The sequence below is a fragment of the Heterocephalus glaber genome, unplaced genomic scaffold, assembly GCF_053883595.1.
Source record: "Heterocephalus glaber isolate CG9 unplaced genomic scaffold, H.glaber_assembly_v1.0 deba00001140, whole genome shotgun sequence".
In the NCBI taxonomy this organism is placed as follows: domain Eukaryota; kingdom Metazoa; phylum Chordata; class Mammalia; order Rodentia; family Bathyergidae; genus Heterocephalus; species Heterocephalus glaber.
The window spans coordinates 1,398,418-1,411,797 of NW_028258200.1; the positions used below are offsets into that span (position 1 = coordinate 1,398,418).

General features: G+C 52.1%; 1 protein-coding gene across 4 annotated transcripts in view; it reads right to left on the reverse strand.

The window, feature by feature from the left end:
* The window catches only part of Pstpip1 (proline-serine-threonine phosphatase interacting protein 1), a 31,432-nt gene extending 18,371 nt beyond the window's left edge, over window positions 1-13,061 (reverse strand). Inside the window, exon 1 of one of the 4 annotated variants that reach the window (XM_013068245.3) lies at window positions 12,617-13,061. In XM_013068245.3, the coding sequence (XP_012923699.1) occupies window positions 12,617-12,652 (36 nt within the window). In that variant the 5' untranslated portion in view covers window positions 12,653-13,061. The remainder of the gene's footprint in view (window positions 1-12,616) is intronic. The other 3 variants (XM_087210273.1, XM_087210275.1, XM_087210276.1) reach the window with 3 other exon arrangements.
* Between the last annotated feature and the right edge of the window lie 319 nt (window positions 13,062-13,380).

Consider the following 13,380-nt stretch of genomic DNA (forward strand, 5'->3'; position numbering starts at 1 on the left):
TACTGACAGGGCAGCCCCTTCCCCTCCCTACCCAAGAACTCTTGTGCATCTGGAAGACCAGGTACTAAAGGCCTGGGGTTTGGGTATCAGGTTGGGCTGACCTGGGCAACACCTGAAAACTATAGGAGAGACGCCCAGGGATGCGATGGGGTGAGGTCAGGAAGGTAGAAGGGAAAAGGAAGTTTCCCGCCTACCATACCACATTCCTTCACGTTTCTCCAATGTCTGACCTGTTTCAGGGCTCTTCACCTTTTTAAAATTTTTTTTAAAAATCACACTTTATGGAAGGAGCAGAGACAGAACAGGGCAACTAGATGTTCTCCCTGTCACCTAAAGATTGCAGCCAGCTCCTTCACACCTGCCAAAAAGCACAGGGCACTGGCTGCTTCCGCCCTGCTCCCCCCCACACCCCATACTCATTGGCTGCCACCTTCCTCGGTTGCTGTTGTCTCCCATAGATGGAGGAAGCCAACCACAGGGACTGTCAGGGGACAGCAAGGATCACGCTCATGAGAAGATGGAGGATCCCCGAGGCTGGCCTCCTTGGGGACCCAGGCCTGGCATCTGTGCACCACAAGCTCAGGAACACGGGCTGAGTGCTGCAGAGCATCCACGGAGGCCCCTGAGGATGTGGCTTTTGACTATTTTCTGAGGTTTCCTTCCACGAGGAGACCACACTACTTGCTGTAGATTCAATGACACATTACCCGGTGCCTTTAAATCAGCCTTTCAGTCATGTCCCCACTCCCCTGACGAAAGTCCTCTGAGGTGGGTTGGTTGTCCCCATGCCATGGACAAGGAGGCTGGGGTGGCGGCTGCTGAGGCAGTGGGTGCAGTCGGGCTCCTCCCCACAGAACTGGCTGAGGGGCCGTGCCCTGGAGGGGTGTGTGCGTGGACAGGTAACCCAGAGAATCCCGGAGGAGAGACAACAGGGAGAAGGTTGCAAAGCCAAGTCTCACCTTCAGATCTGCAAGGGGCCCTCAGGAGTAGAGGGGTTGGTGTCCCCAGAGTCTCAAGCCAGGGCTCAAGCTGCAGAGCCAGTGAGACCAACTCCAGGTCCATGCAGGGAAGGGAGAGAGGGAAGAACAAGAGTCAAGGGGCCACAGACGCAGGCCAAAGGGCACCACATCACCTGCTGGGCTGCTGCTTATGGCCCAAGAGCAGGTCAGAGCTCCACGGAGAGGACCTGAGCCTCAGGTGATACCAGGGATTGGGTGCTTGTATCTAAGGGCCTCCTACCCAAGGCCTGCAAGGGCCCCAGTTGGAGCAGACAGATGCGGGTCTGGCAACTGTTCTGAGACAGCCCAGGCTAGAGGTTGGGGAGAGAGGGCCATGAGTGCAAAGACGGACTCGACTTTGTAGAGAACACAGCACATCCGTGCACTTAAATGAGCTACTCTGGGTCTAGCAGGAACTTGAGGTTAGAAAGAAGTTTTGAAGCTGGGGATTGTGGTGCTCCTCTGTCATCCCAGCACTCTGGAGGCTGAGACAGCAGGAGCATAAGATTGAGCGCAGCCTGGGAAAGTCAGCAATTTTGAAAGACCTAGTTATTTTAAAAAAGGGAGGCGGAGGCTGGGGATACAGCTCAGTGTGAAAGCCCTGGTTCAACCTCCAGTATGGGGGGCAGGGGGAGAAGAGGGAAGAGAAAGAGAGAGGAAAGGTGAATGAGGAATTTCTAGAGTGCTCCAGCCCCCACCAACCCCAGACTGAGGCTCCCCCAGTCTCACAGCCTATCCCTCCAACCAAAGCCACCAGCCCCGGAGATGTCAGGGCCCACGCTGGGCTCCAACACACCTGTGAGCCACAGGCCTGTGGCTGGCAGTCACTCTGCAGTCCCCGGGCCCTGCCGGAGGGAGTCCTGCAGCTTCCAGGGTCCTCAAGAGTCCCATCGAGTGGCAAAGGGACAACTTGGCATTTTGTCTCAGTCACACTGGGCACAGGGCAGTGACTATCTGGCCCCAGGATGACAAACCGTGCACAGGGTGGGCACGACCAGGTCTGCCTGCCTGGAAAGCTTTGCTCTTCTACATCAGCCTCCTGAGTTGTGAAGACATGGAGGACCCAGGCCCACACTTCTGCCCAGGCTGTGAGGTCTCAAAGGCCCAGCTAGTGCCACCTTTTCCTTCCTTCATGAAACCCAGATGTGCAGAGAAGGTAGAGATGAGGAACAGCACAGGGAGGGAAGCCCAGCGGGGCTGAGGCCAGGGGTGGATGGAGCCCTTACAGCAGCAGCTAGGAGGAAGAGAGGCGGAGTCTGAGGGCTAGGATGGGGGATGGGGGCGGGGGGCGGGGAGCAGGGGCCCAGTTCAAGTTCAGAGCAAGGAAGCCAGCAGGGTGGGAGCCTGGAGAGGGTTGCAGAAAAGCACAAGCCACCCTCTCCCGGGTTCTGAGGATGAAGAGAGGGAGGACAGGAGGGGCCTAGCAAAGGCCTAGACACTTAAGGAGCCCTGGAAATGGTGGCCATGAGAATGGGTACACATCAACCAAGAGTCCACAGGGAAGGAAGTGAGAAAGCAGAACTGCAGTTGAGTCCTCACTGTGACAGTCAGCTGAAGAGGTGCTCCCTGCCTCTGGGCCTCAGTGGTCCCATCTATAAACCAGGGTGAGTGCATGTCCCCTGGGCCCTGACGGGGGTGCCCTGCTCTGTGGCTGTGAGGACTGGGAGCCCACCCTGTGCAGGGTTTGGGGCTTTCTCACAGGGCCAAGATGGAGCTGCAGGGGCCCACACCTGCCCCAGCCCCTTCCTTGAGGGCAAGGACAGACCCCACAGCCTCTGGAGGACATAGTGGCCTCTGCTGCCAGCCTCAGTAGATCTGGACTCTGTCTGAGCTCCCTCCTGGCCTGGAGTGGGGTGAACTGCAAGGTTCCTCCCACTGGCCAGGCCATTAACGTCGGTTCCAAGTCCCAACCTCCTAACCAGAGGACAATGTGTGCTACATTTGCAGACAAGAAACCAGAGGCTCACAGAGTTGAGGGACTCACCAGGGACAGTGGGAGGGTAATAGAATCAAATGGGGACATTCACTGGGTTCCAAGGCCAGAAAAGAGATGATGATGGTGCTCTATGGTTTAGACCCCGGGAATGGCTTTGTCCTGCCCGACACAGCCAGTGGCAGGTGCAGAGTCACCCATTGGGAAACAACGGCTCCAACAGCATAAGAGCTGCCCCCTGGGCTGGGGAGCTGGGCTGCCTGGGGGAGCCGTGCCTGGAACCACCCACTGTTTAATGTTCTTGATAGGACTCAGGCCAGCACCTCCAGAGCCTCTGGGAAAGCTCCCTCCATCTAGGGTTAGGAGCCATCTGAGGACTGGGATAAAACTCTGGCAGCCCCGCTCCGAGGCTCAGTCTTGGTTCCTGGTCTTCCCCTGGCCCTGGCATCAGCCACACCATTCCTGTGTCACCTTGCAGGGTCCATTTCTATCCCATTCTGCCTCACAGTGAGGATCACTGCCGACACAGCCAAGAACAGCACCTGCATCCTGAGCTGCCGTGCATGTGCTGCACAGACCCCCATCCCCCTTGTCTGTCTTTAATATTCTTTAGTTCCAGGGACATCAGGCCACACTTCCCTGCTGATTCCCCTGCCCACCACCCCAACCCACTAGCCTGGACTGTCACTTGCCAACCTCCTGGGCCACCTGCCACCTGTTATCTAGAATCATCATGCCTGAAAGAATGGGCTTGGAGCTGGCCCTGACTATAGGACAGATGTTCAAGAAGAACCAAGAAGGGAGCCCGTTGCTTCAGAGGCTATGGTGCTCAAATGCAGGGCCTGAGTCCTGACTTCCACAGGCCCCTCAGGTCCAGGCAGGCCAAGGCCAGGGTAGACATCAGTCCCTTAAAGACCTCTGCATGAAGGCAGAGATGCCAGCAGTCAGTCTTCCCTCCAGACCCTCCTAGAGGAAGTAAAGTGAGAGCTGGGGGGTCTCGGGCCTGCTTGAGGAGCCAGAGGTGGGGCAGCCACAGCGGGGAGCAAACTACCCTAGAAGGAGCCATGGTGGGGCAGGTCCTTAAGTGCTCCAAGGAGGGAGTATGATGGGGTTTGTCATGGACTGGTGGCCAGTCCTGGCCACCTTAGGAGGGCCCAAGCCTCAGTTTCCTCACCTATAAAATAAGAACAAGAGTAATTCTATTCAGGACCCCAAATGGCCAAAACAATGTTGGGAAAGAATAACAAGGTTGGAGGATTTGCTCTTCTTCATTCCAAAGCTTACTACAAGCTACAGTAATCAAAATAGTGTGTGCCATCATAAGTCAGACTTATAGGACCATGGAATACAGAGCCTAGGAATAAATACATAAATGATCAGCTAATATTTGACAAGGGCGTCAAGACCATTCAGTGGGGGAAAGATCAGACTTGTCAATGGATGGGGTGGAAAAACTGGATATCCATGGGCAAAAGAAAGAAACTTTGCCTTATACCATACATAGAAATTAATTCAAAATGGATCATTGACCTAAAAGACCTAAAGCAGTGATTTCTTGAAAATGATATTAAAGCACAGACAACAAAACAAAAACTAGATAAATTGAACCGGCAGAATGAAAACTTGTGCATCAAAAGGCAACATCAAGAGAATAAAAGGACAATTCACAGAATGGGAGAAGATATTTGCAAACCATATACCTGATAAGGAATAAGTATCCAGAATACATAAAGAACTCCTATAACTCAACAATAAATAATGGGCAGAGGCCTTCAATAGAGTTCTCCAAAGAAGATATCCAAATGCCCAACAAGCATGTGAAAAGGTGCCCCAAATAGTTAATCATTAGGGAAATGCACATCAAAGCTACAGCGAAACACCACTTCACACTCACTAGAATGACTATGATGGTAAGAGAAAGAAAGTAATAATCATTAGCAAAGATATGCAGACACCGGAACCCTTTTGCATTACTGATGAGAATGTGAAATAAGGCAACCACTATGAAAGTGCGTTCGGTAGCTGTTCGAAAAGCTGAATATGGTGGCGCTGGGGTGTAGCTTGGTGGTAGAGTACTTGCCTATCGTGTGCAAGGCCCTGGGTTTGATTCCCAGCACTGAAAAAATAAACAAACATGTGATTACCATATGATCCAGCAATTCACTTCTAGGTCTACACCCAAAAGAAATGAAAGCAGGGAGTCAAACAGATGTCAGTACACCGATTTTCACAGCAGCATTATTCACAGTAGCTCAAAGGCAGAAATAGCCTAAGTCTCCATCCATGGAGGAACGCATAGCCGAGGAATGTCCGTGTGCGTGCGTGTGCGTGTGTGTGTGTGCACATGTATTATTTTTCTATAAAAAAGGAGGAAATTCTGACAAGTGTTAGAGAATGGAAATTCTGATAGATGCTACAGAATGAATGAAGACACTATTCTAAATTAACTCAGCCAGACACAAAAGGATCAATATTGTATGGTTCTACTTATATGAGATACAGAGAAAAGCCAAATTCACAGGGACAAAAAAAAATTCAGGTCACATAGGGGATAGGGAGAGAATGCTACGGTTGCATCTTAAATATGGCTTGGATGCCATGTGTTGAAGTCTTGGTTGCCAGGCTGTGGCACTATGGAGAGGTGGGGGAACTTCAGGAGGTGGGACCCGGTAGAAGGGGGGAGGGTCATTGGGAGGAACATGCCCTGGAAGGGAATGCAGAGACCCCAGCTCTCTTTTATCTTTCTCTCCCTTTCTGTCTCTGTCTCTTCCTCTGTCTGTCTCTCTGCTTCTGGGTCAGAAATGAGTAGCTCTGCTCCCCACCATGATGATCTGCCTCCCAATAGGCACTGAGTAACAGGACAAACTGACCATGGACTAGAACCTCTGAAACCATGTACCAAAATAAATCTTTCTTCCGTTTGAGCTGATTTCCTTAGGTATTTTGTCACAGCAATGAAAAGCTGACTGACTCAGAAAGGGGCATGGAACTGTGTGTAATGCAGACAATTCTGTTCAGGGCAATGAACGGATTTAAAATAGGTAATGAATGCATTTAAAAATGGTTAAAATGGGGCTGGGGGTGGTAGAATGCTTGCCTGGCAGGCACGAGGCCTTGGGTTCATTCCCCAGCACGGGGGGAAAAAAAAGATCAGTCAATTCTGTTACACATGTTCACCACCAAAAACTAAACCTCAGACTATTCACTCTCAGTTAAGTTGGGTTAAGTCAGTGGTTCTTGAGCTTGGTCACACGTTTGAAGTCACACAGGGACCGTTCTGGGTCCACTTCACTGTGGTGGGCAGAAAGTGATCCTTTAGCCCTGCCCTAGCCTCCTCTTCCTCAAAGCCCTTACCTAGGTGAGGTGAGCTCTTATCACTTCCTCCCAAATGAGGAAACTCAGGTTCTGAAAGGGAAATGACTCCCTCAGGCCACCCATCAAGTAAGAGTGGGGCCAGGGGAGGCTTCACAACAACCTGTTTCCTTGGCAACCTGGAGGCCAGGGGTCAGCTAAGAGACCTCGTGGAACCAGTGCAGAGCAGAGCCCTGGTGTGGGCGGCCAAGGAGCATGGGTACCACTTTCTCCTGCTTGAAGCCAAAGCAGTTCTGGTTTCTGACCCAGGTGTCAGGTGGGGAGGGAGGAATCCCAGGCCCTTTTACATGAGAGGAAATAGCCCCTGCCAGGGAGGATACAAAAGGCAGAAGAAAGAGTCTGCCCCCGCCACTTTGTGCAGAAAGACCTTTCACAATCCAGCAGGGCCTCCGACCACCAGTCACTTTGCACAACACCTGCTGGGTCCATTCCCCCTTCTCCTTTGCCCCACCAGACTTTCCACCTGGATACCATTTGCCCTCTTGCCACCTCCCAAGTCCTCCCTCACCATCTGCAGGCCAAGCATGACCCCCACTCCTGGCCAGGGCCACCCAGCTCTGCATAGGGCAGGAGCAGCAGGGAAACCTGAGCTCCTCGCTCAGTGCACAGAGGTTATCAAAGAGCCCGTGCAAGATGTGAAGAAGCTGTTAAACCACAAGTGTGGCCTTACTGGTGAGAATGGCTTGGTTTTGTTTTAAAATATTTTCAGACATGCATAACCTATGTTTACTTGCAGAAACTCAGGGTGGTGGGAGAAGGGGGGAAATCAAATGCTTCCAAATCTGCAGAAACCAGTGCTCACATGCAGGGACCAGGCTTTCATCCTACGTGAGTTACAACTGAGCCCAGAGCAAACCAGCTGGCCTCCTTCCACTGCAAGAGCCTGGCAGATCAAGGTTGAAGTCTGTGTGACCTTGGCTCACCCTTGACCCGCCTGTGCCTTCATTCCTGCCATGGAGATGGGAAGACACTAAGACTCCTTCCTCACAGGGAGTGTTTCGTGACACAAGTGGCGTGGCTGTCACAGTGCCTCCTATATGATAGGCACCCAACAAACGGACACTGTTGCTGCTCCTCTAGGGCTGACTGAAGTAGTGGGAATTGAAAGAAGAAAACCTTTATGAAACTTGAAATAAATGCCCTCTTTATCATCTCGATTTAATTTTTGAATAAACAAATACTTTTAATATGGCTCAAAAACTATACAGTGTGAAGAAGTCTTCACATGAAAATACTCAGAACTACCTAGCCTTTTTCCTCCTCTATCTGTTTTTCATTCTCCTGACAGCAGCCATTTCACTGAGGGTCCCTGTGGCTGTCCAGAGATCCCAAGGATGTGAACCCACACTAGGGTCCATGCTTGTCCCCCCTTCACCTCAGGCTGCAGAGAGACCTGTGATTCAGCTCTGCACCTTTTACACTAACACTGTGTCTCATGGACAGCTTCTGAGATGTTTTCCTTCCTCCTGCCACCTCAGCAGCTGGTGGCACAAAGGCCTGACTGCCAGGACTTTGGCTGCTACCTCCTGTACTGCCCACAGGAGGGGCCCAATCAGCTGTTTATGTCGAACACAAGACAGCAGCCCTCCTCTTCCATCCCCAAATGCCTCCTGTCCTAAAAAGCTTCCCATGGGAATAATCCTCAGGGAAAACTCTATGTTCAGAGATCTCCCCTGGGATTGGATGAGTACATTACAGCACATCCACCAAATTCTAAGGCTGGAGAGCAGTGGAGCCATGAGGCCTGGTGCTGCAGAAGATGAGGACTCCACACCTACACTCACAGCCTTCATACCAAGAAGCAGGAGGGTTGCCCGCCACTGAACACTGGGGAACTTACAAATGGTTAAGATGGTGAAATCTTATGGGGACTGTTGAACAGTTCATCCCTGCCCCATCAGTCAAATTCTCAAAGGTGTTTGGTAATCTAGGTACAATCCACAATCAGCCAAGGTGATGTGGACCTTCCTGGCCACCATTCTGCCCAAACTTTGGGGGATGTTTTGCACTTACAGTTGAGCCTAGCTCAAGGGTTCATTCAATTCACGTGCTGCATAGGGTAACATTCAGTCTCTCCTTGGTTTCCAGTGTGGTCCGGTTCACCAGAGTGATCCCAATATCTACTCCTTGTCACTACTGGGTTTTTTTGTTTGTTTTGAGATTATTTTGCTATGTTTCCCAAGCTGGCTTCAAACACATGAACCTCCCTGCCCCAGCCTCTCAAGCAGCCAGGATTACACTTGTGCACCACCATGAGTGCCACCTCTTCGTGTCTTATTGAAGCAAACATAAAGCAAAGTACAAGACCAGAGAAAGCGCTCACAACAATACGTGAGACTCACTTTTGGTGGAATTATGTGGCACAATGGGTTTGGAAATGCTTTTAATTCCCTTTTATTGTATTTACCAGAATAATTTCCTGTCAACTAATGAGTGCTTTGCCCTTTGACTAGTAAGTCTCAGTACAAATAACCAGGGACAAATTTTTCAGCTGAATATACCTGAGAGATAAGTTATTCCATTGATCCATTTTAGGTTGTGTTTATTTTACTACAATTTAAAATAAAAATTTAAATAGAGAAAGGAGGAGAGGATAGAAAGTTATGCACACAATCTTCTTGTACCTGTGTAGAATAATCTTACAGAAGCACAGCCACATAGTCTCATCACCCAGAAGCAACTAATACGGGTGAGAGTTTCCCCCTTCTGTTTTTCTCCATTTTCTCACTGTCCTTTTTAGTTTCTTGTATTGATTGGTTTGTTTCTTTAAGAGGTATCTATTTAGGGCTGGGGATTTAGCTCAGTGGCAGTGCATCTGCCTCGAAAGCACAGGGTCCTGAGCTTGATCCTTGGCACCAAAAATAAAAAATAAAAATAAAAAAGAAGGAGCCAGTGATTTCGCTCAGTTGTTCCAGCGCCTGGTGCGCAAGTGCAATGTCCCGAGATTGATTCCCAGTACGAAAAAAAAAAAAGAAGGTATCTATTTAGTTTTAAGAGCTTAGGACAAAAGAGGTGCCCAGGAAATGTCAGCCTCAGCCGCACAGGGAAGGTCCTGGAGCAGGGGACAGGCAGCTCCAGGACAGGCCAAAGTGGGGCCCTCAGTGCCTCTGTCACCTCTAAATGGGGAACCTCAGCGTCTCGAGACTAGGAAGAGGAAGAGGCACCACAGCCGAGGGACACCCAGGGACACAGAGGGAAGGGGTGGGCCTGGCCCAGTTTTGCCCCACTGGGTCCCTGGCGAGTCACCCCCACCCAGTGGCAGAGCCCTCAGCTGCTCTATGGGCAAGGAGTTTCCAGGTAAAGCTGTGTCCCAAAGACAAAGAGAATAGCCCTCAAGCCTGCTGCCCCTGATCCCTGGGGGCCACCCTGAGAGGCTGGGCTCTCTGGCCCTTACCTTCCTTTTAAACATCCCCAAAGGGAGCAGTGTGGGTCTGTGTAATACCTGGTGCAGAACTACACCTCCCTTCTTAGAGCAACACCCAGTGATCCTCTGCAAAGGCTGTGGGCCAGACAGGCAGTGCAGGGACCTGGGACACTGCACACACCTGCCCTGGCCCATGGCATAGCATTGTGACCTGCTTAGGGACAAGACTTCTATGCATCTGATTGGATGTGGGATGGAGCTCAGGAGTCTAGGTGAATCTTCTAGACAAGAACCTTACTCAAAACACTTCTGCAGAATCCAACAAAGCAGAAACAGAGGATGAGATGGGTCCAGGAAACCAGGTGAACCCTGGGGATGCTCACTCCCCATTCATTTATTCTTCAAACATTCACCTGGCATGCACCCCACTCCCCATTTACTGTGATCCACTTTGATGTGGAGGAGCAGGGCAGGACCTGGCCTTCCCTGGCTTTCCTGCCCTTTGACTCAGTGCAGGCGCAGGCTATAGGAGATCAAAGGCCTCCTTGAAGGGAGGCTGAGATCTCAGCTTAATCACGTCTGACAGGTCCCACTCTGAGGCTCAGCCACAAACTTCCTGCAGAGCAGTGATGCTCTTTGTCTTGTGTGCCTAACAGAAATAAAATTATCCCTTCTGTGGCCCCCACACACCTCAGCCTCCTCCCAAGCAGCCTGCATCCCTGCCCCACTGCAGCTGCATCAGGCTGCTGAAGCCACCATACAGCCACATGGACAGCTCTGCAGACAGGCCCAACAAGAGACATGGGGCACCCCTTCCCAAGCTGAACCACCTGATCCCTTCTGAGACACTCTATCTGCTTTTTATAATATCTCTATCTCCATCTCAACTACTGGATTACTAGCAGTCTTTGAGGCTGCTTCTAACCACTCAGGTCCACCAATATATCTGTCACCAACTGTATCCAGATCCCAGGTGGACATCAGCTAATTGCTACATGTGTTGGACTCCGCTTGCTCAGATTGTGGGTAACACAATAATTCAATACCCTGACCCAGAGCCACAGGGCTTCTCTCATGAGCAATGTGCATGAGTGCTGGTGACCTCAGGTTCAGGGTTTCCTTCCACTAGGTAGGGATGTCATTCCCAGCTGGGTTCTGCAGGCTGCAGGGCTTCTGGGTTGGGCTTTGGCTGAGGTGAGGGAAAGCAGGAAGAGGCCCCAAAGGGGTAGTTTCTGCTGCTGGACAGATTCTTCTGGGAACTGAGCTTCAGAATTCTGTTCTCTCGACCTCTCCTGATCTCCTCACTCCTCTGGGAGGTCAGAGGACAGAATTCCCCTCCATTTCCCCAGTGTGGATCCCAAGGCTCAAGACTCAGTGGTATGTCAAGGTCCATAGAGGATAACAAAATACCCTAGGTGACACTGGCATGGAGACAGCCTGCTAGGTATAATTCCAGCTCTGTGACCTTGGGTAATTCCCTTACATTCTCTGTGCCTTGGTTTCCTCATCTGATGATAGGGATAACAATAGCATCTAATTCATGGGTTGCTGTGGCGATTAAATGAGTGATTACATACATTAGCCCTGAGCATCGCGCCTGCCACATCTTTAGAGCTTGGTAAATGTGCATTTTTATCCTGCACTGGGCCATCTGGACACAGGAGAAGGACACTAGGACCAGGGCTCTGAGGCAGGTGATGCCCACAGTGACCTGCTCTGGCCCTCCCTAGGGAAGCTGTCCCCTCATCCAAGACCAGGGGCCAGCCCTAGGGATGAGGAGGCACCTGGGGACCATGAGGCTGCCACAGCCCAGAGTGTAACAAGTACAGGCGTGGCTGGGATGCCACTCAGGAAGCTGCCACACCCGACCCTACACATCATACCCACTGGGGCCAGAGCCTGGTGTATGCCTGGGAGGAGCCGGCTCTGCCCCAGTCAGCTTCGCTGGGCTGGGTCTTAGCTCTCTGGGTAAAGATAGGGAAACTGAGGCCCAAGAGAGGGTTCTGCCCTCTGAGCAGTGGTACAGAGGAAGCAAGCCACTCACAGAAGGCTAGCTCAGAAGATAAGGAGGCCTGGCTCTTTTGCCCCATCTTCCTGGCTGCACCCAGGACAGGGCACTGGGGCAGGCAGGGCTGAGCCAGCTGAGCAGAGGGCTAGGGAGACTTCTTCAGAGATTGGAGGCTGAACTAGCAGCATTACCACATTCCCTCTCCAGAGAGGTCTCCGCTGGTCCCCAGGAGCAGAGGATAGGCCAAGGACAAGTGGAAAATGGTGTGAGGTAGTGATCAGCTGTATGGCCACTTGCAGGCTATATGGCCCAACAAGCCACTTTACCTCCACCCCAGCCAGATGCCCTATTTCATGGGCACCTTTCATGGTTATACCTGTGCTGAATTTAAGAAAGCAAGCAAGGCTTTGCCCACTCTGGCCGCTTCCTTTGAGGACTCCTCAGGTCTGCAGGGAATGAGAGGAGTTGGGCAAGGGAAGAGAGCTACCATTTGATGTGCAGCAAGGTGCCGGGGTCTTCACTTACAGCACCTGAAACTGGGTGTTTATTTGTCCTTATCTCTATACAGACAGAGAAACTGAGGAACAGAGACATCAAATGACTTTCCCAGCCTCTAAGTCACAAGGCCAAGACCTGAACCCGTGTGTCTGTCCCCAGACCTCTGACCTGTCCTTCATTTCCTGCCAACATGGTCTTCTTAAGCCCTACCCATGTTGAGTTCTCCTGGAAACTCCCGCTGCAGGAGAGGGGAGCACATGAGCATAGAGCAGATACCGCACCCAAGTACCCGAGCCAGTGACTCCCTTTGTTTCCTGCTCAGAAGGTGGCTTAGGCCACCTCCAAGACAGGACCAAAAATCAGCCTCTATTTTATGAGACCAACCCCCTCCCCGTCACTACCTTGGGACACTTCAGCCCAGACGGCCTGGCGGCTTCACTCACCCAGAAAGCATCTCGGAACTGCAGCTGAGGCATCATCCTTTCGTCTGCTGCTCAAAGCTTGCACTCCTGCCCAGGCAGGGCCGACCGTGGCCAGGCGCCAGGAGCACTGTCCAGGCCCCCTCCTGTCCCAGCCGGCGCCGTCTGCAGTGCTTAGAACTCAGCCACAAGCCAGACACAACTGCCGCAGGGAGGGAAAGGGCTCAACCTGTTTTGTTTGGGGCTAGAACCAGCAGCAAATGAGGAAGGAACTGTGCCCAGGGATGGGAGGGAGAGCAGAGGCGGCTCCTTCAGCTCTTGAGATGAGGACACAGGCCAGGCCCCAGGGAAGGGAGTGGGATGCCAGCCCTAGGGGAGGCAGGGCCAGCTGGGTGAGGCAGGCTGTGCACTGGCCAGGCAGGCAGGCAGCCTGGGGACTGTGAGGAAGACTTGTGCAACTTCCCAGGCCAGCACCAGGGCCCGCACCCACAGGAAGTGGAGCTGCTGAGCTCCCCTGTGTGGCCCCGCCTGCTACCTGCCACGTCCCTGCCTGCCCCTGCTCCTGCTCCAGCCTGGTTTATAATCAGAGCTGTAAATGCAGGATGCTCACAGCCCACCTATCATGTGAACACTAGGGACCAGGATCCCGGGGGCGGCCATTTATTTGCCCAGCCCCACTCCAGGCCAGGCCTAGAGAGGCAGGATCCTCGTGGCTCCCCCAGGCCTGCAGCATCTATTTCCTCCTACCCTGCTGCCTGTGTTCCAGGTCTTGTCTCCAAAGAGCTGAT